This window comes from Leptonotus elevatus, chromosome 10 (assembly GCF_054856555.1).
Source record: "Leptonotus elevatus isolate MCC_2025b chromosome 10, RoL_Lele_1.0, whole genome shotgun sequence".
Lineage (NCBI taxonomy): Eukaryota > Metazoa > Chordata > Actinopteri > Syngnathiformes > Syngnathidae > Leptonotus > Leptonotus elevatus.
The window spans coordinates 21,523,066-21,550,968 of NC_141248.1; the positions used below are offsets into that span (position 1 = coordinate 21,523,066).

Genomic DNA, 27,903 nt, shown 5'->3' on the forward strand with positions numbered 1-27,903 from the left:
GCCGATATTCATTTTCACTAAAAGGGAAAACATTGGCATCAAAATTTGGAGAAAAAAATCCAGCTCTATTTTTGAATTTTGAAAAGTTTAAACAATTTTAAGCATATGTTTATTGAACAACTTTTAGGGTTTATAAAATACTGGAGTTAAAAAAAAAACCTTAGTTAATCAAACAAAAAGTTCAGGGATCTCGCATGGCAGCAGCATGTTTTCAAAAGATAAATGTAAATGCTCCCTATTGATATATTGAAATATACTTATCTTAGTTTTAATTTCAAGAGTGCCCAGAGTCTCTGCAAATTTAAATAATTAGTTCCCTGAAGTTAACACTTTTTCAAATCGATCCATTATCGGCCGTATGATTCTTCAAAATGTCCGATGCCGATATTCATCAAATTGCTGAATATGATCGGTCTATCCCTAGCACGGATCCCTGCGGAACTCCGCAGGTGACATTACAATATTCAGAGATCACGTCGGCATGGATTACAAAATCTCATAGAGATCAGATCTAAGACAAGGAAGCGCCCTTCAGAGTGTTGCAAGCAATTGTTGCTGTCACGCCGACTCTGCCACGCATCTAATTATCTCAATGCAGCAAGCCACAGTGGCTGCGGGAATGAACAAATGAGATATACTGTACAAGCCGACAGACTACTTTTATGCACACTGTGCGCATCACGGCATCCCAATACGTTTTGGGACCAGAACGCATTCCAGACTGAGAGCGTCACAAAGTCACTTTTCCCCTGGAGGGATGCGCTTTTATCCGGGGGCGGCGCCCTTGATTGGACGCACCTCCTCGGCGAGCTGCGACGCCTCGCCAAGAAAGCCTCATTAGGTCACGACTTTGAGCTTTCCGAGAGGCGACGAGTGCTCTTGTTGTTGTTGTTGTTGCTGGCCTGGCGCGCCGACTCAGTCCCCGCGAGGATTCATTTGCTCCGTTGTCTTAACGAGCGCTTGGATCGCCGTACTTGCCCTGCCGCTCGTCCCTCTGAGACGCTAATGGCATCGAAACAGGATGTGTTGTGGTGAAACGTGAGCAGGGAAGATTCAGTGGCAGAAAAAATCTCACGCATGGGGTTTGTAAATCTCTGACGTATTTGGAAATATGATCCCAAAAAATGAAAAGTGCTAGTTCAATTTGATCTATTCGAACTGGTCCCAAAATCATTTACGACAAATATTCTACCTACGTTTAACTACATATGCCAGCGATTAACATTAAAAGCTCTTACTAGGGACCGACCGATCAATCGGCCGATTATTTTCCCCTTAAAACGCTATCATCGAAGAAAACCAAAGTTTCCGACACTGTGAAAGTACCCTGAATGCACCATTTTGCTTGCGTAGCATTAGCAATTAATTAGCACGTGTAGCGTATCTTATGCTGGTTATTCTGTAGTCCCTAAGCGACCTTTAAGATGTTTAAAACTCTTTTAAACCTATTATCATAGCAGTTGTTATTGTAGCCCGGTGGTAAATACGAGTACCATATTATATGATTATTATATTATTGTTTATTTTCTCTCAACGTAAAGCTCCGCTCGTCCGCTTTCAGATTTTGTCGCGAGCGCAAATGGTTCCTCAGTTGCGGAGATTTGGAAAAAATCTCCTCTATGACACACTGCTTCCCCTTCCTCCACACATGAAAATCTGCCGTAACGTGTAGAAATAGCTAGCTTAACGTATGTTGTGTAACGTCCGCTTCTCCACTCACAGAATTCGTTGGAATTACGTTGCTAGCGCTAACGGTTCCGAAGTTACGGTGACTTGAAGTCACTCCCCTCGATAGGTTCGGATTTTGAGGGTTTTTAATGACATCCCAGTTGGAGTTAATTGTTCAACTAAATGCACGGCGATAAGAATTACATCCACTGTATATTTAAATACAAAACAAGCTTAGTTTTTAAAACATCACTAGCCTAGCGCTAATGCTAAAAGTGACGGGAAGATCCTATTCAAATGCTAACAGGGACGTAGCATCGCAAGTATTTAGGAATCTTCACTAACAAATCCTGTGGGAACACAATTTTATGCATTAAATAATCGGTAATCGGCCTCAAAAAATGCATATTGGTCGGGCCCTAGCTCTGACATGTTAGCCTAATAGCATAATTCAATTTTTAAATATCAATAAACCAATAAAGTTTTTTTCTTTATATCTTTGTAGACTCTGTGTTGTGTTTTCTTCTTGTTTAAAAAAAATCCTTCAAATATGACCTTGGCAACTTTGATATCAGAATAAAAATCATTACCTTGAATTTGTACTTTTTCTAGCACTTTTGTTCGGTGGTGCGTCAAGAGATTTTTTATCATTTTTAAACATTTTCTTTCCAACAATATGTTCTATTTTCTAAGCACATTACAAGGCCTCAAAAACAAATGACTCAAGGGAACCATTACCAGAATTATCCACCTCAGCACATCACACTAAAAAAAGTATTAACGATTGCTTCCACCCTAATTACAACAAACGTAAATGTTGCCATCAAAATCGCTGCTTGTTAGCAATCAATCAGTCGTACAGCGCTCGAATGAAAACATCATCATAGAGAAATGAGGTCATGCCAATCACTGCTGGAACAGAAGTTGCAGCATGCATCCACAGGGGGGCAGTAGATAGATTTAGCCGCCCTCCCTCTGGCCCGACTTTTTTTCTTTTCCTTTTTTTTTTCAACCATCTTGTTTCAATTGCAAGCACACAGCGCAGCAGCACGGCTGAAACCAAACGTGTATGGCACGCTTAATTGGAAATGACAGCACAAGTTCAAGGATGCTTTTTTTTTTCTACTTCTTCATTTTTTTTGGGGATTACACGTGTTTTGCTCACCAAAGCACGTCGATCCTCAGAGGGGCAAGGGCACATGAAATAGTTGTGAATGAGGGTCACACTCAATGCACAAGGGGCCACTACAGTACTTTGTTATATTCAAACACACAGCCTGCAATTGGCTGTTAAAGTCCACATTACCATATAAACTTTATAAGATTTTCCCATGCCTTGTAATTCACATTTGAATTCACCTGCACACTCTAATGAGGTCCAGCACAAGAGCTGTATCCAAATGTCTGCCTTTGCAATGATAATAAATCTCTATTTGTTTTTGTGGTATTCATTTGAAGCTTAATGTAGTTTTTATTGATATTAAATGAAAGTGTGTGATACGGAGAGCTGCTTTTAATATTTTTGATGCTTTCCTTAGCGCATCACGCTATAAGAAAGAGACACTTTGTTGGCCTCAAACTTTTAGTGTTTTTTAATTTTATCATATCCAAGCAGAGGTGGCGAATCCAAGTCCAGAAAGTAAAAACCCTGCCACCGTTTGGCTTTAGCCTCTTGTGCTAGCTAGCTAGCTAGCTAGCTCTCTCACAGGTAAAAGAGCACCCGTGGAGCTAGCTAGGGAGCTAGCTAGCTAGCACTTGCGGCTAAAGCCAAACTGTGGCCGGGTTTTTACTTTCTGGACTTAGATTTGCCACTTCTGCATCCAAGTATCTGTTCCCGCAACAAAATGTCATTATATCATATATTGTGTGCGTATGTATGTGTGCGTGTGTAAACCCTATTTTTTTCAAGGAAGCAGTATTTGCGTTTAAAAGCTAAAAAAAAATGCTTATTTGACGTTTTTCAAAATGGGTAAATGGTCTGCTGTTCTGTGCTTTGGGCTATATTAGCTAAATAAAATTTATACAAAGGAGGAGTTAATGAATACAGGAAAAAGTCATAAAAGGGCTGTATTAATAAAAATGAATAATGGCCGGGGGTGGGGGGGGGGTTATCCCTGCAGGAAGGATGTGTCCCTGCTTATTGACTGCATAATAAATGGGACATTATTGATCCATTAATGTGGAATCAAAACACCAGATGAAGTCCAGATAAACTCTCATTTGATATTTTTTATTATATCGCGATGTATAACTTATTAAATCAAAATGAACTTACTGTAAATATTTAGGCAGAGATGAAACGGACAGTACGCTCCACCTTGGAGGGTAAATGAAGCTGCACAACCAACCACACACACATTCTATCCCCCCCCCCCCCCCCCCCCCACACACACAAACTGTTAAGTTTCCAATATGAAATTTTGTCATTTTGGGGTCTTGTTACTCAACGAGAAATTGGATCCAAAGCAGAAATGATGGCCTACACAACACAGTCATTGTCCTGATGCAACGAGGAGGTTTTCCCCCCTAAAAAGGCTATCTTGCCCTGGGCCTAATCTGGCCTGGGGAAGAGGGGGAGGTGGCAGTTCAAAGGTCACACGCTTTGGTATGACGTCTGAGCGCAGGCCCATCAGATCAGCGGATCGTAAATTCTGAGAACTATGAAAGCGACATCCAACGCACTGTTCTACAATTCATCCGCTCTTCCTTCTGACTTTGGCACCGGCGACCAGTCTGTCTGTTGTGTAAACCGAGAGCGGAGTCTGAAATTGTGCAAAAGGACAAAGTGGAAATCCACATCTGGCCCCGATCATCTCCATCCACGAGTTTCAACCGCGAGCTGACAGAGGAACTCGGCGGGATGCTCGCAATTTCCACAAAGGCTCCGCTTATGCATCACGCGTCATCTTCTCAGCGAGGGGCCTTAGCGTACATTATTTGAGAAGCTAAATGGCCTCTGCAGTGAACCGTTATCAAGCGGGGATCTACTGATTTGTTTTGAAACTTCCTAAACTGTGACATCATAATCACTCTTAGACGGCTTCATCGAGTAAAATGGTTGAGAAAGGAAAGGAGGAGCAACAAAAAGGAAAAGGGGATGAATGGGAATTTGAAGAAAAAACATGACAGCAAGAAAAAAACATTTGAACCAAAAAAAATGAAGAGTGGGAAGAGGTGGACGGATGAAAGCAAAATAAAAAGGATGAAATGAAAGGAGGAAAAAAAGCAATAACTTACAAAGACTAAATACCAAAAAAAAGAAGTGAGAAATGAAAGAAAAGGACTGCATGAAGAGCACAGAAAGGAAGGAAGGAAAGGATATGGTAAGAAGGGTGCACTCTGAAAAGAGAATTGTTGAACCAAATTAAGATTACAGTTTGAATTGTTGACCAATTTAATAACATTGCTTCAATTGGTAACACACGGTTGAATTAAATGAATCCAAAATGAATATATTCAAGTTTAATTAATTATCAGTTAATTAAACTTAATAAATCATTTGAATTAAGTTAATCCAAAATTAATCCAAAGTGAATTTATTAAGTTTAATGAACTCGCAATTAATTCACTTTAATTGTGATTAATCGTGAGTTAACTAGTGAATCTATGCGATTAATAACGATAAAAAAATGTAATCGACTGACGCCCCTAATTTTTTTTTTTTTTTTTTTTTTTTTTATCACATCAGGCGAACAACATTTTTAATTGTAATTAATCACATTTCCTAGGTTTTCATTCTCTTGTTAACAAAAGTGGAAAAAATGTTAAACTAATTGAAATAGTTCAAATGAATTTTTGACATCTATAGCCGTCAATGGCAGTGAATGAGTTAATAGGAAAAAAAATTATAGACTTGGTGCTACCACACGTCACGATCAAGCGTACAAGTCCACGGCATCAAATACACTGACGGCAAAAACAAAAAGTGTCTGACAGGCATAACAAAAACAAGGAGGCGCCACCTTGTGGCGCGGTGCCACACTACAGATACAGGTCCAAAAATTTCTTTTTTTGGGAGAACTTTGGTTCAAGAGAGCTCAACTGCAAGTGAGAAAGACAAAACATTCACTTATAACCACGTTAAATTGTTCTTTTTCTTTTAACTCATTCACTGCCATTGACGGCTATATACGTCAAAAAATCATTTGAACTATTTCTATTAGTTTAACTTTTTTTTTCACTTTTGTTAACAAGAGTATGAAAACCTAGATTTTTTTTGTACATTTAGAACAGATATGAAATGTGTGATTAATTGCGAGTTAACTAGTGAAATCATGCGATTAATTAAGATTAAAAACTTTAATCGCCTGACACCCCGAATTTTTTATCTTTTCTTTCTTTTTTAAATGTATTCACTGCCATTGACGGCTATAAACGTCAAAATTTCATTTTAACTATTTCTATTTAAAAAAAAATCCCAGTTTTGTTAACAAGAGTATGAAAACCTAGAATTGTATTATCGTACATTTAGAACCGATATAACATTTGTGATTAATCATGAGTTAACTAGTGAAGTCATGCGATTAATTACAATTAAAAAATGTAATCGCCTTTTGCCCCTAATTTTTTAATGATCTTTTTTTTTCTTCTTTTTTTTTAAATGAATTTATGGCAGTGAATGAGTTAATTAGGCTACGACTGAACCATTTTTATTTTGGGTGGTGTGCTGTGAGATTTACTGTATTTCTAGTATAAAAAATGTGTCTTGGCTCAATAAAGGTTGTGAAAGAGCAGTCTTAAAAAGCCCACGCCCCCTAGCGTTGCGAGCGCCTAATTCAAAGCAGCAGCGGCGGCGGCGGCGGTGGCGGCGGTGGCGGCTCTAATCCTCGTGCGTAACGCGGTAAGCAGATTTGGCATCCATATGCTCCCATTTGGCTCCAGATGTGCGAGGCCGCTGACATCAGTGCGAACACAAGCGGCGCATTTATTTCTCCGCCGCCGCCGTCGTCTCACTTATGAGGAATAAATCACAGGCTCCCCGGTGACCTTGGGGTAACCTTGGAGCGAGGCTCAGATGGGGAAAGGACACCCACCGTACACGGCGTGAAAGTGGATCCTATAAACGGTGTTGATAATTAAGGAAACTTTTAAAGGACAATTTTCACGTTTTTCCAGCGTTAAAGGGTAAATGTTTGGCTCTGGGACAAGATGAACTCCAAGGATCTGCCGCAAGTTCGCCGATGCTGCCTCCAATTATGCATCCAATTTGTAAGCTTGTAACGCAAAGCGTGGTGCGCAGGTTGAATGGCACACACAAGGTGATCCGATGTGAGACATCTGCTCGCCATCAGCTCTTGAGAAAAATACTTTGGGGAATTACTGTACTTCGACTCCATTTACACGCAACTTCGTAAAACGTGCAGATGTTTTTTGAGTCGGACGGTGGGAAAAGGGAAAAATAAGAAGGACGATCAGAGCTTTGAAAAATGCAGCATGATGTCATGGTTTTGTTTTCAAATACATTACGCTAGCTTCACTTGTAAGCTTATAGGGGGAGTCAACCCCCCCCCCCCCCCAATTTAAAAAAATAATATGTTATATGCAGCCCCACTAGTCTAAATACGTTCGAGGTCACATATAACATATTATTGTCAAGAAATGTTTAAGGTTGACTTCCACTTTAAAACTGCTGATGTTTTGGCATATTTGCATATTTGCATATATTTAGATATTATGTTGCATCAGCAGAAACAAATGCTGTCTTATTGATCTCAGTTGGTTAATACGTTCATCAGACAGAAACATTTAATTATTTTCAATAGTTACAAAACCATGCTGCTGTTTAATTTAAATTGACATGACACAGGATAGTCTCTATGAAGTTTTGGGTGTACGTAGCTACTTGGGGTGTGCCCCAAAAAATCGATTCTCATAAGAATCGCAATTCTTATTTAGTACAATTCAGAATCAATTTTAAATGTGCCAAAATCGATGTTATTTAAATTATTTTATACTGTCTTGCCTTTGTCTGTGTGTGCCTTTATTTGGAGCGCTGCTCATGTTGTACCCGGTTTGGCCACTGTGGGGCAGTGTGGTCTAATACACTGTTAAGTTGTAGCCACATTGAAGAGGAGAAGAAAAAAGTCAGGATCAAGTTATTCCAATAAAAGTTGGTTTTTTTCCAGCGCGGAGCCGTTCTCTTGAGTGATAAAAGTGTCGCGAGTAGCGCGCTAATTAGCATTAGCGAGTCAGACTGGAGTAGATCGTTACGATTCCTTGAACATCTACAGATTGAAGCAAAAATCATTGTCAATCAAATCATTTTGAATTGAAAATCAATTCTGAATCGAACCGCAGGCCCAAAAATCGGAATCGAATCGTGAGACATTCAAAGATTCCTACCCTAGTAGCTACCATCTCTAATAACCTTCAACATCCAAGTTTCCTTCTGTAAATCAGTGTAAAACCATGCCATGACGGTTGCGAGTGATTTTGTTGTTGCTGATTTTGCACAACGGTGGCTTTATTTACTCTCACTGGAATGCAAAATGCACCCACGGCTCCAATAGACCTTTATAGAGCAATTAAGGAGAGCAATTGTTTACAAGCCACTTTAATAATGCGGCCGGGACGCAAATACTCCACATGCTTTTCAAAGTATCCTCTAAAAAGTATTTCCGAGTAGTGCAGTCTGGAGTCGTCCCGGAGAGCCAGACAAGAGGCCGGGGCCCTCAGAGGGGGGCAGGCACTAGGACCTCACAACGCACTCAACAGGAGCGCATAGCGTCTTGCTGTACTTGCTCACGATCAGAACAAGTTTCCCAACAAGTGCAGTGTTCCGAGAGCAACGTTTGGGGCAAATGAGAAAGAATGTGCTCGTCTCCTCCCGGGCATCTTGCGGACGCACGCTGGAATATATTGCAATAATCCTCTGGAGGAGCAACAAGTCGAGCTTTTGCGCAGGTAGACCACCATTTGATTTCAAAAACTTTTGACAGAGAAATTTAAAAAATAGAGGTTTCTTCAGCTTTTTAGGGGAAGCGCTCGCCAACTGAGGCAACTTTCTCAGGGTTTCATTTGCGCACTCTTTACATTTCCTTCCTCCGTGTTTGGTGATAAACAAAACCTGCTGCTTTTTTTTTTTTTTTTATGACTACTGTACTGCTGAGATACTTTTTTCCGAGGGCTGAGCGTGTTTGTAGATCCGCTCCGGAGGGGAACCTCCATCCCCCGCGAAACTTCTGAAGCGTAGCCGCGGGGCTCATCAGGTTACACCGTGGCCACAAGCAGAGCTGCACTCGTCTTCTCTGGAGGTACAAAAAAAAAAAAAAATCCTGTAGAGTTCCTGGGTTTGTGTGGTATGTTGGCGTGGAAACAAGGAAGTAGCTGCAGGGCTGTTTGCTCAAATTATGCCACAAATGAAGGATTGCATTCTTGTTATAATAGCAGGTGATTATACCGGAGAAGACTTGCTACTTTTTTTGGATGTCTCTTCAGGACACGATTTTGCTCATATAGGGTTGATCCGTTTCCTCAAAAACCATTCCGAGGGCTTTATCGGTCCCCATGACAACCTGTGCATTGAGTTTCATAGTTTGCATGCATACATCATCTTCCTTTGGGCGCAGTAAAGAATCAACTCCTGCAGATGGTATTAAGTCATTCGCTTCCAGCCATTTTCACTGAAGCATCTCCCTTCGCTCACGACTGTTTGACTGGATTTGGACTGATTTTGCAAGGCCCACAGAATATTGTGTTCTATTGCTATAAAAACATGGAACCTACCAAAAGAAAGATTAGAGTCTCTTCTTTCATCAGGAAAAAAATATATATTTCTATCTGTTTCGGTTTTGCAAGTGTCATAATTTTTCACAAATCTGTTTAAAACTGTGGGGGAAAGAGCTTTTTTGCAACATGGCCCTGGTTGATCTCTTATACTCTGCTGTCACCTGCTGGTCGTTATTTGTAACAACTAACATTGCTTCAAGCATTCTCTTCAGTTCAGAGGCTGCATCAAAGCAAGTATGCTCTAGCATAAAACAAAACAACATTTATAAATACGTCATGCATGGCAATATTTAAAATAGAACGTATTTGAACGTTTTTGGGAGCAAATGAGTTCATGTTCATTGTTCCACAAAGACTATTATCCAAGTTTTGTCAGAAGACAAACGTCAGTTTATGATACTCATCGGGTTTCTATCCAATTGTTTCAAATTTTTTAAGCGACTTATGCCCGTTTCCATCTGTTCTTCCTTTGCGAATATTGAGAGGGGACTCCACCGCTGTAGGTGGCGCTATACACCATAGAGATGTGATCCACCAGTAATTTAAAAGAAGAAGAACAGGAAGCGACTTCGCCATACGATGACGTCATATGAGTTTGCTTTTGTAATTCTTGATAAACTGTAGCGTTTTATTTGCTGTTTTCCATCTAAAACTGCATTAAAATTTACATATTTAATTAATTCCAAAAATATTTCTGTTTCGTTGCACCCCCCAAACATACCTTACTTTATCATCCGACATTTCTTTGGGACTCCAAACGTGCGTGTGACGTAATTTCCGGTCAAAACGTGCGGCGTCTATCTGGACCAAAATTCCCATTTTCCTTTCCTCCAAGCGTAAAAACTTTTTTTTGCGAATTTTGGGCCCTTTTTGGAATTTCTAGCGTTTTATTTGTGCGTTTCTTGAAAATGTGAATAAAAATGAGTGGATGGAAACCCCCACTACTGATGAAAAACACATCAGGTCGCAGAACAAAACATTTGAACGAGAATGTTACAGAACAGCAAATGTATAATTTTTCTTCTTTGGTTTTTGGTCGCAAAGATTTCGGGCTTGGTGGTGACTCAATGTTGCCCTCAATTTGTTCCTCTGCAGGGGAAACCATAAACTAGTCGTGAAACTTTCGGCACCGAGGCATTGGTTGAAGGGTCGAGTGGCCCTTAAGGGACTGGCGGATTTCTACTTCAGACCATTTGTTGCCTGCGCAGCTGTCGATGTATCGTTGAAGATGCTTATGCGCTGATTTACTAGTCAAGTAATAGTGTCAAGTGGTGTTCATAGAGGTCGAACCCTAACCTAAATCCACACCTGTAAGGACTGCCCGCACACTGAGCGATGCAGCAGAACTCCATTCAACACTCACGCAGTGTGCCGGGTTCAAGAGTGTTCGAGTCATTCAGAATTTGGTGAGAAATATTTTATTGATTTGCTATGGTTGCATAAATATGAGTTGAGTCGAGTTCATCGCTGAATACCGCAGCTCGGCATCCGCAAATTCACTTATTTGCGGATATTTCGGGGGTTTTGAGGGGAAGCAAACTCCCGTTTTTGGTGAGAAATGTATACTGGAGGTTTATCATTTTATTTGTAGGATTTTGGGGAATTACGAAAAATATTCCAATGCATATCAATGGGTGTCAAATATACATCGATTTTTGCTATCCCTGTGCCCCACAAATAATGGTGGTTCCACAATATAGTGTTAAGTAGCAATATCACCGTTCACCAATAGATGGCAGACATGGCTTAGTTGCGCTTGCAACAGGTCTTATGATGCCCTGATCTAAGGTTTTTTTGCAGCTTCAGAATGATACACTGGACAAGAATACTACCTCATTAATATTCAAATTTTAAGGGAGTTGATTTTTGAAGAAAAAAAACACACAAAATGAGTTCTTGCACTTTATGTTGGTTTGCTGTTCAGCAGTTTTGTGTCATCCTTAAATGGTATTTTTTACACAAAAGCCCTTTGCAATGGGAGTTTTTTTTTAATTATTTATTGTTCAAACCGCTGTTGAAGACTGGACTTTTATACTGTCCATCATTGAGAAATGTCTTGTGAAAAAATGAAATATATTGAGCACACATATTTTGTCCATATTTAAAAGAGCATTTTGTCATACATCTGATTAGGAAGTGTGTGGCCCTATGTGGGCCCCAATTAGCACTGATGATCATTTGTGGCCCATTTTAGCATTTAACTTGCCCAACCCTGTAAGATGGATGTGAGAGAAGGTTCGATGTGAATGTTGTATTCATTTACTTCAAAATGCTGCATTCAAATAGTTTGATGAGATGTTCTTATTTCTCTGGCACAATTAATTTTTTCATCAGTTTTATTGTATCGGTTGACCTCCATCTAGGGTTTGAATGTGGAAGGCCAAAGACCATAGATAAGTCTGCCTTTTCAAAGATATTGATAGATTTTGTTTGTTTAGAAAGACAAGACGAGTCTTTGATGTCATTGAGCTTCTGTCCATGATTAGTATTCTCTTCTTGGGAAAATCAGTGTTTGGGTGGAAAAGAAGAATAGTTCATGACCTGAACGAGACATTTTGCTGTTGTTCTTTGAGTTTGAATTTATTGGAAAATGATCCTACCATTAACTCATTTGCTCCCAACAACATATACATACGTACTATTCTAAATATTACTGGGGTCCCAAAGACGTATTTATACGTTTTTTATGGTTTTTTTTTTATGATAGAGCATACAGAAGGCTTTGATGCCGCCTCTGAACTGAAAAAAATGCTTGAAGCAATTATAGTTATTACACAAACGGCCAGCAGGTGGTAACAGAGTATAAGAGATCAACCAGGCCCATGTTGCAACAAGCTCTTTCCCCACTGTTTTGCGAACAATTATGAAACTTAGCTATATTCTAATGCTAATTCCTGCAAAATGGAAACAGATAGAAATATACTTTTTTTTCCTGATGAAAGAAGAGACTCTAATCTTTCTTTTGGTAGGTTCCATGTTTTTTATAGCAATAGAACACAATATTCTGTGGGCCTTGCAAAATCAGTCAAAATTGAGTAAAACAGTCGGGAGCGAAGGGGGTTGCTTCAGTGAAAATGGCTGGGAGTGAACGAGTTAAGTGAGGAAGTGATTTGCAATACCATTGCAGCTTTAGCAATTGCTCATTTCTCTACATTTCCTGAATTCTATTTATATAAAAAAAAAAAACTTCCAGTACATCAATCGTCCTTTGAGTTTTCCTGTAAGCAAGCAGTTATTTATCTTTCCAGAATAATCTGGTTTACACATTAAACAAACACAACAGTCCAGACCTCTTAGGGAAACTCCCTGTGTGACTTCAGTAACAGACTTTACCAACATTAACACACACACAAAAAAAAGAGTTGATTGTTTTTGCGCTATTGTGTCAGGCTCTCCCCAACTCTCGATCGTTGGAGATGGATTATAGCATTAGAATCCTTTAATTGTAAGCGCCTGCGTTGAGAACCTGAACAGTCACCGACAGTCCCAAAAAACCTTGGCAAACTTTTCCATCACATTGGCGTCATCTGTTCTTTGCTTTCCTTAATGTTCATAACCAAATAATGGACAAGCGAATGCGTCATCGTTTGCGATGATCACTGCTGACCCCCGAGGAGCAACGGATAATGAATTCTTGCCGAGACAGACGGACAATCGGCATTCCAATGGAACAGTCAAGTTCTCTATCCTTGATCTTGAGCTCGTGTACTCGACATCTTTTGCGGCCCCCGCACATTGCGGAACATGCCTACAGGTGAACTTGGGAGGATGCTTCTGATGTCTCTCCAAACACTTGGCAGGAAAGAAAAGGCAAAGTGACACGGGCCGCCTTTGCTCATCGGACATGTGCGAGCCCACTGTTTAGACACTGGGATTATCGCTAATGCTTTTAAGCACGATGTTGGCTGGAGGCAAAAATGACTTTAACGATGTTTGGGGGAGAAAAACTCAGAAAGTTGATCCGCAGCTGGTCCGACGGATTTTTCTTGGGTTGGCACTCTGAGGGCGTGTTATGGGTTTTGTGTCATTTGAGGGCATTGTTTTCATTGCGAGACGGCAAAGTACACCAACTTCTTATAGGGCTGAGCTGCAGATTTTGAATGCGTATCTGAAGAAGTACAAACATCTCCTGCATGAGTCCAATTACTTCATTGTTTCAATCTGCTGTTCATGTGGTCATTGACTATTAATAATCATATTGTATTATATAAACACACAAACATGACAAAGTCTGGCAAAAAATAATAATAATCATAATAAAAACCTAATTCTCCGTAGCGGTTTGTGGATGATAATGAGATTGTTGTGCCTGACAAAGAACAATTACCCCCCGAAAGACAGCGTCAGCCTCTCCCTCTCTGGCATCCGACCTGATTTATTCAGCCTTTTCCTAACGACGGCAAGCATTGAAGCTTCCGAGCAGGCATGTCCCGTCGTCTCTCGAGGCCTCGGGCGTTCTCCCCGCGACGGCGATGCCCACGTATGAGAGGAACGCGCACGGCTGCAACTTGAAAAGTCGACACGCCGCTCCGGGAATCTTTCGACTGGATTTCAACACCCCCTCAAATACCGTTGTGCTTCTTTTTTTTTTGGGGGGGGGGGGGGGGGGGGGCTATTAATGAATCCAAATCAAACACAGGTGAAGACAGAGTACAACTACATTAAGGAGGAGCTGCCGAGATACAACGAGACCACACGCACTAACACACTAAAACCTGTGACTCACTACTTACAACAAGTCTGACGTCTGACTTGATCGTTTAAAAGCGGGTTTCCTCAACTTTTTCCAACTAAGATTCAACCAAATTAATTTTCTTTACAGAACAGAGCAGGATAAAATGTATTGGGTCTGTCATTTAAACAAAAAATGTTGTAGAGACTATCTCGCATCGGGAAGTGTTTTAATGCAGACTCTTTCGATTTGAGTGAGCTCTCCCATTATGACAAGTATTTCCCCCCCAAACAATTATGAGACCCTTCAACATCATGAAGTGCTTTAAAGCAGACGATTTCAATTGCAGCCAATCCTCAAGATTGATCAGTTTTAGAAATGAATGAGGCCTCTCATATGGAATTCACCAATTTGAGAAGTTAGGAATGAATCAAGGACGAAGCCTCGATTTTTTAAAATTTGACATATCAATCAAGAAATTATAATGCAATTTTTAAACTATTTTATTATTATTATTATTATTATTATTGTTGTTATTATTATTATTATTTAATTATTTTGTATTATTTTGTGTTATTTTATATTATTTTATATTATTTTATATTATTTTATATTATTTTACTATACATTACATTTTTACAACCATAGGTAAAAATAATAATTAATAATAATAATAATAATAATAATAGTATTTATTTAGCATTAAAATATTTTGTTACCACTTTTTTTTCAGACCAATAGTACAAGTACTCAACTCAAGAAAGACATAAATATCCCAATATAGCATTCCCCCCCCCCCCTTAAATTGTCATGAAATGAATGGCAAATTTATATTCTTTTCATTTCTAATTCCGAATTCCTGATTGCAAAAAAGCCACAAGAGATCAGCCAATATAGAGTACCGATGTCGATTGTAATGATGCCAGGTATCTGCCCCGATACCGATGCCTGATACTTGCCCATCCCTAACATTTTGATTAACGAACTACAGCTAAATAATGATTTAGCAGCCTAATCACAAAATAAAAATAAGTGGATCATTATCGCAATAAAGATATATTGTCGATTATGAGCCGATATGGTGTATTATCCATAGTGTGTGTGTTTTTTTAATTATTTTGTTAATTACAAATGCTATTAATTTAGGGTAATAGAGACATAAACATCAGGTGGTGTTCGAATAAATATGTTAAACACTGTTCATATGTTTCAATAATGGAGACACAACACACATTGATTTCATTACAGGCATTAACAGTAAAAATGTCTGGCAGTATTTTACTGATGAGCCAATGAAAAGTGAAAGGCAGTCATTGAGAGCTAATAGAAGTAAAACAAGTGACAAAAGGGTCATCCCTGAAGAGATTAAATGTTACCAAAATATTAACCCATTGACATTGATTGCTGATTAAAACTCATTCACTCCCAGCCATTTTCACTGAAGCAACCCCCTTCACTCACAGCTGTTTTACTGGATTTTAGTAATATTGTGTTATATTGCTATAAAAACATGGAACCTACCAAAGTTTAGAGTCTTTATATTTGTATCTGTTTCCGTTTAGCAGCAATTAGCATTAGAATATAGTTATGTTTCATCATTATTCACAAATCTGTTTAAAACAGTGGGGGGAAGAGCTTTTTTTGCAACATGGCCCTGGTTGAGCTCTTATACTCTGCTGCCACCTGCTGGCCATTTTTTGTAATAACTACCATTGCTTCAAGCATTCTCTTCAGTTCAGAGGCTGCATCAAAACCTTCTGTATGCTCTAGCATTAAAAAAAAAACATTAATTTCAAATGGTTCGGTCCAGCCACCTGAACAGCAAAGAAAGATTTTGAGGACACGCAGACCTCCACCGAGGCAAACCACCTCAACTTTTAATGCGGCGTTAACGCCAAAGTACATCGACCTTGACGGAGGTCCTAAAAAAAAATGCACGGTCTATTTCCGAGAACATCCACCGCCTGCTATTGTTTAGAGAGCGTCAAAAGCACTAAAACGCAACATGCAAGCGCAAACTATTCGCCCTGGCAATCCTCACAAATCCCACTGAGAGACATGCAGAGCTATAAAACCAAGATCTGCTCTACACTTGTTCTCTCGCACGCTGGCGAATTCTTAAACACATTCTGTGATTTATTGTGTTTGCGGCCCGACGCCGCGTGGCACAAAAGGCGACGGACCCGCGGCAGCGACGGCACAGGGTGGAAAGAACGACGTCAGGAGACGAGAGAGGTGAAATTATAACTTCTCGGTCCAAGCGGTGATATTTTTTCTGGCAGCGGAAGTCGCCGCGCCTTCCAGCGGCTGAAGCGGCCACCGCAATCAAGGAAGCTTTGGTCGGGTTTGATTGGTTTGGATGACCGAGCTTGTTGAGCTCAGGTGACAGCCTAACGAACGTCGCTCGCGTTGATGAGCAAAACAGAGGGTTGGAATCGTCAATTGCGATCGGCGCTGCGCCGTGCTGCATTTAGTGACCGAGTCCAACTGTGCCTCACGTGTTTGTCATTGACACTCATTATATTTCATGTCAACCCGTATTAAAAAAAAAAAAAAAAAAAAAAAACTTTTGCGGGCTTATGGAACATTCCATTTAGAGCTGGTTTTACTTATCCTTGACAGCATGCATTTTCATAGATTTTCATACACGTGCGTGTGTGTGTGTGTGTGTTGAACAGGAAGCGGCGAGTCTTCTTACGAGAACTTTGCAGATTGTAAATCACACGAGTCACTTTCGCAGTTGTGCAGTGCGTGTATTGCGTTACACGGCGGAGAGAGAAAAAAAACTCATGTCTGCCACGCTAGTCCAGATGTTACCTTCACATCTTCGGGACATCACAGCTGTCACGGAGTTTGGATGCCAATTGTCAGTGGCGCAAACGGAGCAGACCACCATTTAGAAAAGAGAAATCATTTTTGAAGCTTAGGTTGTGTTTATATGCAAAGTGGTTGCATGAATCCATTGAGAGATGCTCGACAATGCTCCCGCAATTAGAGAAAGCCACAAAATTCAAATACAACAATCGTATAATAGCATTTACGGCGCATATTTTTTTTTTAAAGGTCATTTAAACACACAGCCATGCGTATACCCAAGCAAAAATGTTTTCTTCTAATGTGAGCAGCACCAGCGCCGTGCCTGGTCGAAATGTCAGAAGCGTTATTACGCATATGCATGCCAATGTGGCAGCACTTCTGAAGTTAACTCATTCACTGCCATTGACGGTTATAGACGTCAAAAATTCATTTGAACTATTTCTATTAGTTTCACTTTTTTTCACTTTTGTTAACAAGAGTTTGAAAACCTAGAATTGTTTTAATTGTACATTTAGAACAGATATAAAATTCGTGAAGTCATACGATTAAAAAATGTGATCGCCTGACTCGCGATTAATCACAAATTTTTATATCTGTTCTAAATGTACAGTAAAACAATTTCTAGGTTTTTTTATACTCTTGTTAACGAAAGTGGAAAAAATGTTAATCACTTTTTTTTCACTTTTGTTAACAAGAGTTTGAAAACCTAGAATTGTTTTAATTGTACATTTAGAACAGATATAAAATTTGTGAAGTCATACGATTAAAAAATGTGATCGCCTGACTCGCGATTAATCACAAATTTTTATATCTGTTCTAAATGTACAGTAAAACAATTTCTAGGTTTTTTTATACTCTTGTTAACAAAAGTGGAAAAAATGTTAATCACTTTTTTTTCACTTTTGTTAACAAGAGTTTGAAAACCTAGAATTGTTTTAATTGTACATTTAGAACAGATATAAAATTTGTGAAGTCATACGATTAAAAAATGTGATCACCTGACTCGCGATTAATCACAAATTTTTACATCTGTTCTAAATGTACAGTAAAACAATTTCTAGGTTTTTTTATACTCTTGTTAACAAAAGTGGAAAAAATGTTAATCTAATAGAAATAGTTCAAATTAATTTTTGACGTCTATAGTCGTCAATGGCAGTGAATGAGTTAATATTATCCAAAAATATTGTGAATTTTGTTCTAATAATTTCAGACTATGTTTATCACATCAAGGTAGGGCTGCTCGAAGAAAATATTAAACACGATTATTTTAGTAATAATTTAAATCACGGTCAGGACGATCATTTATTTTTTGGTATAAAATAAGAAAATGTTTAAATTAGACAAATAAAGTTCTTTGAAACACTATAGTTATAGTTCCTTTTGGATGAAAAATTTACAAAAATTTATTCCTTAAGCAACTCAAAATTAGTATTAATTTTTCTTATGATTATGCTGATGTTGTAATTGTTGAGTGCAATAATTGAAAATGTAATTGAATTTCAAATAATTGCACAGCCCTACATCAAGGCTCATCTTACTTTTGCAAAACACATCTGAATGAATATTTAATGGACTGACAAAATGAAAGATGAACTTTTTGGAACGTTTATAGCGTGAATGTAATGCAACATTCCCGGAAAAGGAGCATTGTACCAACAGTGAAAGGTCGTGCTCTTACATTGTCTTAAAATCCAGACTTGCTGTGGCTTAACCTTTAAAAGGCCGTTTATGCTCGAAAACCCTCCAATATGGCTGAATTACAACAATTCTGCCGATGAGTGGGCCAAAATTCCTCCACAGCGCTCTTTGCAAGTTGTTTCAAAAGCTTGATTCGCGTTTCAATTCAAATCTGCATGTTTACGTGTACATGCGTTGTCTTTGGTTAATATTTAAATGTATTGCTAATGCTAATTTGCTAACTTTTTTCAACTGCACCATCTCAGAGCTTGGCATCAAAGTTTTGAGGTCCTTCATTTCATTGTTTTTATTCTTGTGATTGACAGCTTCTAATATACTGGCCCAACGGCACGGGTAGGTTGCCATTCATTTCAAACACACACTCACGCCAGTAACAACAGTGATTATGCATGCCGGGTTCAAAACAGGACCCGGTACCTCCCTGATGTCATGTTGTCGTTGTTAAAAAAATAAATTAAAAAAAGCAAACCTCACATCACTCACACTCGGCTGTGCTGGTGTAACAAGCGTCATTCCCACGCAATCAAAATCGTAATGTTCCAAAACAAAATATCCCAAACATGTACGAACCTCAGCCTTGACCCGAGCTGCAGTTTGCGGTGCAGTTTAAGGCTTTTGTTCTGTTTTATAAATGTGCGTGCGTTGCTAGATTTGGCAGATGATTGTACTTTTTTTTCTTTTTTGTTAAGCATCTCCATAATGCATAATGCAATTGTCCTTCTGCTTGTATTTAAGATTTGTCAACATTCAGGCAACGCTGTTGCCATAGCAACAAAATGAGCCTGCCTTTTACTCCCGACTGCCTGCAAAATGTTATTCAAGTTGCCTCTCCTGATGACATCACCGCAGACAATTTGACATTAATGAAAGGATTCCCATCCATTATAGAAGATCGGAGCGGTTCGAGTGCTGTAGAGTGGAGAGTCCTCCTAGTGCGCACTTTTTGTAAATCAAAAATAATTGCACATTATTGAATACGCACGCATGTTACGGTCTATCATAAATAAATATATTACAGGTAGCTAGGCGGATGTAGGGACGCAATGATTTTAGGAAAATCAAGCGAAATATATACTTTAAAATATTTTACCCGAATAGCAAAATATTTGATGGCTGCAGCCGAACATCACGCTGGAAGGTGTTTCTCCAATTTTTCTTACTGGCCCTTGAGCTCGACACTGGTGCGCGGCCCAGTCTCGTGAATTCTTGTAACCCGCCGAGTCGAGAAGCAACTGCTGACTGGACGTTTTTGATTTCTTTTTTTACTAAACCACTAAGACGTTTTCGCGTCAGACGTCTGTTTTCTATGAGCGACCTTCCGCCATCATAAAGGAGGCCAACACAAGTCGAGGACAAAAGATTTACATATTGCTAAATTCCTCGCAAACTATAATTCACTGGCTAATTAGCTCGAATAACACACAATCAAGGTTTCCTTTGCGTTCACGCGCAGGGCAACAAAAAAAAAGGGCACATTTAACAACACTGTGATTTGGAGAAGAAAACTGAAAAGCTAGTTAGCTTACAAGGTAGCTTAGAATAAAGTAAAAGCTCATCACGCTATCATTAAAATAAATCAACTTTATCAACCAATCAACTTACGCAAATTATAGGTTTTCATACTCTTGTTATTAAAAGTGGGGGAAAATGTTAAACCAATAGAAATAGTTCAAATGAATTTTTGACGTCTATAGCCGTCAATGGCAGTGAATGAGTTCATATGAAGTATGATTACATGAGTAAATAAATTAAATCAATGCACCTGTGAGCCTAATAAGGAAAAGGACTCTGGAAAATGGATGGATGGATCAATTGTGCAGATGACCATTAAGTGTATGATGTATTATATTTAGCTAATAATTGCCTTAATGCAGATGATGGCGTGGATTGACCCGTTGACCAGGTTTAAATCCTTGACACTTCCTGCGCCACGGCACATAGTTCATTGTCACGTAGATTTGCGTCCCGTTGACTCGGGGGTAGCGCAATAGCTTACCTTCCCCCATCGGCTTGTGTCTCGCCGAGGGCAAGACGCCATACGATCGTGACAAACGACTGTTGCGGTCTGTCAGCGGGTGCCGTGTGACGGGCGAATGAAAACATTCCGCCTGATCCCGCGACAAGATGACATAACAAAAAGGGAAGATGTCTGCTTTATTGTGATGGATCATCAAGCGGCGACTTTTTGCACAAGACGCCAAATCAATCATGTCACTATTTGGGGTTTACATGTAACTGAAGTATCATTGGTTGAGATAAACAAATCGGTTTTACTTCTCAATGACTGTAGTATTTAGCCTGTTCATCTAAAAACAGATATACATATATATCATATTTCATTTTCATTATTTCATTGTTGTCCCTTTCCACCACTAGTCACAATTATAAACACCATCAATAAGACTAAGTATGAAGTAGAAAATAGACCGATATGGGGTTTTTTTCAGGGCCGATGCCGATTATTAGTTGTCAAGGAGGTTGTGATAACCGATATTTGAAGCCGATATTCATTTTCAGTAAAAATGGAGAAAAAACCTTGGCCTCAAAATTTTTTTAAATACAAATGTCAATCTTGACTTTGTTGCAATGTCTTGACGCATTAATGCTTAGTGAACACATTTTCAGACCTCTCAAAATGTAGGAGTTGCTTTTTTAAAATATCTTAGACAATATACTTCATTTTTAATTTGTAACCATATTAACGTAATGTTCAGGGAGCTCCCAAGGTTATTATCAGTTCGCCAAGTAAATACCATTGCTCTGTTTCTCCGAAATAATTCATTTCATATTTCTTTATTTTAATGTCAAACAAAAACAAAAAATTCAAGGGTCAGCAGCATCTCTTATAAAGTTAACTGAAATTTTAAATAAATAGGTTCCTGAGATTAAAATGGTTTTAGCTTTACCTTTTATCGGGTGTTAGATTTTGAAAAAAGGCAGATACCGATATTCGTCAAAACGCCCAATATACCTAATATAATTACAATAATAAAGAAATCACACGACGTGCCATCACAACAGCCACTGGTCGACTACTAAGTGCACCAAATTCCCTACAGCACAAATAGGCCAAGCAATGTAGCGTGATCACCTGCGGCCAATGATGGCCGAGCGGGGCGTATCATCATGAATCATATGAGTCACGTGTGTGTCTTGAACGACTGACACTGACTCTGGGGTTCGATCAAACAACCGGTCGAGGGCATCGCCGATTGTTTTTAAGACCAAGAAAGAAGGCCTTGCTGGCCCTAACCTGTTTTTGAGGCTTGGGTATGTTCGCTATGTGAACGTCCGGTCATGATGTTAGCAATGTGTTTATAGTGTGTTTATGAGCGGATTTAAAAAAAAAAGTTCTGCCTTCTGTCTAAGCAGGCGAGCCGAGGAGGCGAGGTGTGCTGGACGGGGGCCACATGGCAGGAGCCCGGAGCGCAGCACGCAACTTCATTCGCGTCCTCTAGGTGTCACGGTGAGGCGTTTCCGTTCCCGAGCGGACTCTGAAAAGGTAAAGGACGCATGCCGAGGCGCCAAAACACCTGCTGTGGTGGCCCACAACAAACACAAATACCCCCGACGGCCGCGTGGGGACAATCAAGTGCAGTAGTGCCGGTTATCACAAGTTAATACTGTGAGCTAATGCTAATTTGTGTATCCAAAAAAGCTAATACTGTTAGCTAATGCTAATTTGTGTATCCAAAAAAGCTAATACTGTTAGCTAATGCTAATTTGTGTGTCCAAAAAAGCTCTGCTTACCTTGCAGGCCTTGACATGATGGCATAGGTGCGTAGTCGCTAAATTTGCTCCGATGGATAAATTACACTTGTCATAGTACTTTTAATAACAAACATTTTACTTCTACTTGAGTATTTTTGTTATGAAGAAACACACATTTTACTTCTCAGAGCTACATTTCACTCATTAAATATATTTGTAGCCACAGCTAGAGTACTAATTATTGCTTCCGAGCTCATCATGAGAGACTTGGGTCACATGACTGTTCCACCAAACAACGTAAACACGAGTGACCTTTGACTCCATTTCACCAATCAAACAGGACCAGGTAGTGACAAGATTGATCTATTTAAAAGGGAAGTCAACCTTAAACATTTCTTGACAATGATATGTCATATGTGACCTCACTAGTCTAAACATGACATTCTGATTAATATCACATTTGTGTAATATGACTTATGCAGCAAAATCCAGGGGGGCGGCCATTTTTACACTTGCTGTCGAATGAAGATGACATCACAGTTACTCGGCTCAGGCAACGACCAATCACAGCTCACCGGTTTTCTGAAGCTGAGTTGTGATTGGATGTTACCTGAAACCTCAGCAACTGTGATGTCATTTTCACTCGACAGCAAGTGGAAAAATGGCCGCCTTCTGATGTTGATTTTTTTTTTTAAAGAACTAGTAAACTCATGCGATTAATTACGATTAAAAATGGTAATCGCCTGATGCCCCTAATTTTTAATAATCTTTTCTTTTCTTAAAAAAAATAAAGATTATTAAAAATTTGAAAAAAATAATTACTATTATTTTATTTTTAATTATTTTTTAAAGAAAACATTATTAAAAATTAGGGGTGTCAGGTGATTACATTTTTTAATCGTAATGAATCGCATGACTTTACTAGTTAACTTACGATTAATCACAAATTTTATATATTTTCTAAATGTCCCCCAAAAAATTCTAGGTTTTCATACTCTTGTGAACAAAAGTGGACAAAAATATTAAACTAATAGAAATAGTTAGAATGAATATTTGACGTCTATAGCCGTCAATGGCAGTGAATGAGTTAATCAAAATACCGTTTAATTGGCTTTCATTCATGTGATATTGTTGGATCTAAAAAATTAAAAAATAAAGATTTTTTTTTTAAATAGTGATGGAAGAGTACCAATACCAGGCATTGAGCATTTTTAGCCACAAAGCCACATGTTTCTGTTTATCTGTTTATACCTGTGATGGCGGGAAAGAGTTGCACAATGTCTTCTAGTAAGCCAGCGTTTTAATTGGATCTTGCATGATACGAAATAAATACCAACATGGCACAAAAGCTTCGATTGTGTATGAAAGGAAAAGTACAAAACAACCATTTTACTTTCTTGTGTTTCAATTCACACCTGAGTGACCCCATATAACCCGGAGGGTCGTCACGTCTGACCTGGAGTCACATGACAGGCTTTTTGTTTAATTGGAAGCGCTAACCGTTTGGAATGTGTGCGTCCAGAGCGCCCTCGCCACCCCCACCTTCCACTCCCCCCCTTCCCCCCAGGGGGCAAAACGTGGCGTAATAAACCTACCCGACACAAGAGCCCGCCGACGGCGCCGTCACGGGTGTCGACACGCCTGCTCGCTTCCACGCCGCCTGTCAGTCCCCACACAAAAAGATTACAATTATTACAAATGACACTTTCATGGAAGGTCAACAACTCCGTCGTTCAACACATATGAATGGGAATGAAATGTATGCGGCGTGTCCACGTAATGACGCATACTTCAGTCACATTCAATTATTGCAGTGTCACAAAGTGGTTGGAAAAAGCATCCTTTCAATATGCATCTGTGGCGAGTTGGCCGTTTCTGCCAGTTTCTTTTATGGGAACTTGACTTGCGGAGGATTGTTTTGTATGGCTTGCTCGGTCGCGGTGGCTCAGATTGTTTGTCTTTGGTGTAAAAATGAGGATATTTCACTGAGAGCCACTCAAACTTGCACAAACTCTGGCTTGTTATGAGAGCCAGAGGCCACTGTCGCGCTGGAGCGTGAAGACATTTGACGGCGGGTCGAAAAGTTCAGGAAAATAACTCCGTCGTCGGTGTTTCCACGTTGACTATTCAAAGAGTCGTGTGTGTGAAAATGGAGGACATATGCACGCGTGTTAGAATGAAGTACCCGGACATGCTAACCTAGGTGTGCAATTAATCGAAATTTAATTTTAATTATGACACTCCACAATTACAAAATCAGTCATCATCGTGAAAAAAAAAAGAAAAGATTATTCATACAAATTGTTTAGTTGTTTAAATGTATACATTTTCACTTTTTAAATGTAAAAATAACAAATTTAATAAATGTTGTTTCGTACCAAAGGAATTTGCATAAACATAGAGTTTCAAAGAATTGTATTTGCCTAAATATTTTTTTATTTGTTTTTTTACGTTTAAACATTTTCTTGTTACAGTGCACATGCTGCACTCCAACTTGAAGTTTTTGCTAACATAAATAAATAAATATATATATATATATATATATAAAACTTATTTTTTTTAGCGCACCAAATTAATTAAAATACTTGGCGTGGAAGAAAAAGCAGCGTCAATGTCTCCTGGCTCCACCAATCATATGAAGCGTTACACACAGTCCCTACATCCCAGCTTGTGATTGGCTCTATGGCACGCTATCACATGACGTGCAATTGGCTCGATTAGAACAACCCGTAAGTAAATATGAGGGCAACTATACAGAGGATAATTTGAAATTGATAAGAACGCTGCAGACTGCCAGTCAACAATATGAAAGGCTCAATCATGTCAGCGAGGAGTGGACATGATTGAACACTGTCGATTCAACGCATTAATCCCAAATTTTAGATCTGTTCTAAATGTACAATATTTTTTTTTTTTAGGTTTTCGTACTATTGTTAAGAAAAGTGGAAACAAAATTAAACTAATATAAATAGTTCAAATGAATTTTTTACGTCTATAGCCGTCAATGGCAGTGAATGAGTTAAAATCGAAATAAATATACTTAAAATCACATTTAAAATCACGGCACAGTGGATGACTGGTTAGCACGTCCGCCTCCCAGTGCAAAGGTTGTGAGATCAAGTCCGGGCTTCGGCCTTCCTGGGTGGAGTTTGCATGTTCTCCCCGTGCTTGCGTGGGTTTTCTCCGGGTACTCCGGTTTCATCCCACATTCCAAAAACATGCATGGCAGGTGAATTGGACACTCCAAATTGTCCATAGGTGTGATTGTGAGTATGGTTGTTCGTCTCTGTGTGCCCTGCGATTGGCTGGCAACCAGTTCAGGGTGTACCCCCGCCTACTGCTCGAAGCCAGCTGTTTTTTTATATATATATTTTCGTTGTTTTTCATTCCGTTAACAAAATTATTTTTTGAATTTTAGTTTTTTCGCTAACTAAAAAAACCTTGCTGCCCCCTACAGGCGGTGTGCCCATGAGGTCGTCTATGCTGGTCCTGTTGCTTTTCTTCAGTGCCCAGGCTGTGGTCTCCGCTGGGGAGGACTCTGGCGCCGCCGCCTCCAACGCACAGCGGCGGGACTCAGGCGCCGGTGCCGCCGCCCCCCGAGTGGACCCCAAACTCTTCAGCAGGCGGCGCAGGCTCTCCGCCAGGGTGCTTTTCAGCGCCCGGCCGCCCGACGCCGAGCCCACCGGGTCCCACGGCGGGCGCAGGAGCCGGCGGCGGGCGGGCCAGCCCCAGCACCGAGGCGTGTACTCGGTGTGCGAGAGCGTCAGCGTGTGGGTGGGCAACAAGACCAAGGCCACGGACATTTCGGGCAACGAGGTGTCGGTGCTGCCGGACGTCAACATCAACAACGTCAACAAGAAGCAGTACTTCTTCGAGACCACGTGTCACAGCTCGCACGCGGGCAACTCGGGCTGCCTGGGCATCGACGCCCGACATTGGAACTCCCACTGCACCAACTCGCACACGTTTGTGCGGGCGTTGACGTCTTTTAAGAACCTGGTGGCGTGGAGGCTCATACGCATCAACGTGGCTTGCGTGTGCGTGCTCAGCCGCAAGTCTTGGCGGCAGTAACAAGGGGAGAAAAAAAAAAGACTTCTGCACAGAGTAAATTATTATTATTATTATTATGCCAAAGTACGGGACTGCATGAACTGCGTATAATGGCAGGCCTGGGTCAAACTATTTTACGCCTATGAAGAAAAACACAAAATCCGCAAAGAAAATGCCACAAGATGGCGGCAATGTGTTCAATATATTCCTTGACAACAATTTACTCCCTTCTATGATACACATTCTGTATCATTTCAGACTCACAATATCACAAAAAATAAACAGCTTGCAGATGATTTGATCACAGCAGGGGAAAAAAAACATCAAGACTCTCTGGAACTTCAGCAAAAACCCTGGCTAAACTTAGCTCCTCCCTGACATACAAAGCTTTCATATCATATCACTACAACATAATTCCTTGACACTAACTTGCCAAACAAAATTATGACGCCACAATTTTTAGAAATCTTCAGCTCACCAAAGATTTACTTGTTTGTTTAATGTTGCACTTGGTGGGTGGGCGTGTACTCCAGAGACATAATAACATATTAACATTAAAAAAAGTCAATTTAATAAAATATGTGCCCTGAGGGTCCCTGCTACACCTATTTCAAATATGTAAATGAAGCACACTGCTGGGTGATAATTTGACTTTTCCGTTACAAACGGGGAGGGGGGCAATTATGCAAATATTTCAAATGTTATTCAATATGCTGGCTTAAAGCTCGCAGGGTGAAAACTGTATAAAAAATGGTTTTGAATAATTTAATGAGACAGTGTGGAGAATAAAATGCAGCTAAGAGAACACGACTTTCCTTCAAACAACAGGTTTAAACTTGTCATAGAGGCAGCTAAGCACACAGCACAGCCTTCAACACAACAAAAGAATCATACTGGAAGTGTCCTGTTTTGTTTTTTTTGTTACTTGGCCCAGGTCTGATATGAGAAATACGTGTTGAAAATACTTTATTATTTATTAAACATGTACATTATACACTGTGTGTTGAAAATCAATCATATGGCCATCAATGTTGCTCGGGACTGGATGGGGGGGAAAAAACATATGGCTTCAATTTACTGCAATTTTGAAATTTTTCCATTCTTCAGGAGCATCGGAATAAGGTTCCCATAAATTACAGCTTGGCTTATAGTAAGTAATACAATGATTAATCATCTTTTTTTTATTATTATTATTATTTTAGAAATGATTTCCAGCTAGTCCTGTCTCAATCAATTAGGCTTTTTATTATTGAGCTTGTTGAATTATCTGCTGCAGATAAAACATTGAGTAATATCTGTAAGAGCTACTTTAAAAAAAAAAAAAAAGGCTAATGATTGCTTTTACAATGAGTCATAACAAGAATGGCCTTGTTTGTTTGCTACTGGTTTTGTTGTGCCAAATAAAACGCAACACCGACCTCTAGTGGAGAAATCGAGTTAATGACGCCTCTTCAAGTCGGTACTACTCGTTCTACTCGCGCTGATACACCGTCACAAAGCCATCTGAAAAATAAACAACCGATTAGTTATGGTTTAAATAAACTAGGCATTATCAATTT

The 27,903-nt window shown here is 39.6% G+C and overlaps 2 protein-coding genes across 6 annotated transcripts in view; one reads left to right on the top strand and one right to left on the bottom strand.

Annotated features, from left to right (window-relative positions):
- LOC147167598 (potassium voltage-gated channel subfamily A member 2) overlaps window positions 1-27,903 on the bottom strand; it is a 60,722-nt gene that overhangs the window by 26,800 nt on the left and 6,019 nt on the right. For all 3 annotated transcript variants that reach the window (XM_086087203.1, XM_086087201.1, XM_086087202.1), the window contains one exon: window positions 23,890-23,954. The gene's annotated coding sequence lies outside the window, so the exon portion shown is untranslated. The remainder of the gene's footprint in view (window positions 1-23,889; window positions 23,955-27,903) is intronic.
- ngfb (nerve growth factor b (beta polypeptide)) lies at window positions 8,432-27,197 on the top strand. Of its 3 annotated transcripts, none has more exons than XM_086087210.1 (3): window positions 8,432-8,571; window positions 21,953-22,085; window positions 25,752-27,197. In XM_086087210.1, exon 3 carries the CDS (start codon window positions 25,763-25,765, stop codon window positions 26,363-26,365), a length of 603 nt encoding a protein of 200 aa, XP_085943336.1. In that variant the 5' UTR covers window positions 8,432-8,571; window positions 21,953-22,085; window positions 25,752-25,762; the 3' UTR covers window positions 26,366-27,197. The 3 variants fall into 3 exon arrangements, with proteins under 3 accessions (XP_085943336.1, XP_085943335.1, XP_085943337.1); XM_086087209.1 differs by having other exon boundaries at window positions 8,437-8,571; window positions 21,956-22,085; XM_086087211.1 differs by lacking the exon at window positions 8,432-8,571 and having other exon boundaries at window positions 21,927-22,085.

What these genes read in the sequence shown, in the direction of transcription:
- ngfb (XM_086087210.1), top strand. Translation starts at nt 25,763, where the DNA reads ATGAGGTCGTCTATGCTGGTCCTGTTGCTTTTCTTCAGTGCCCAGGCT.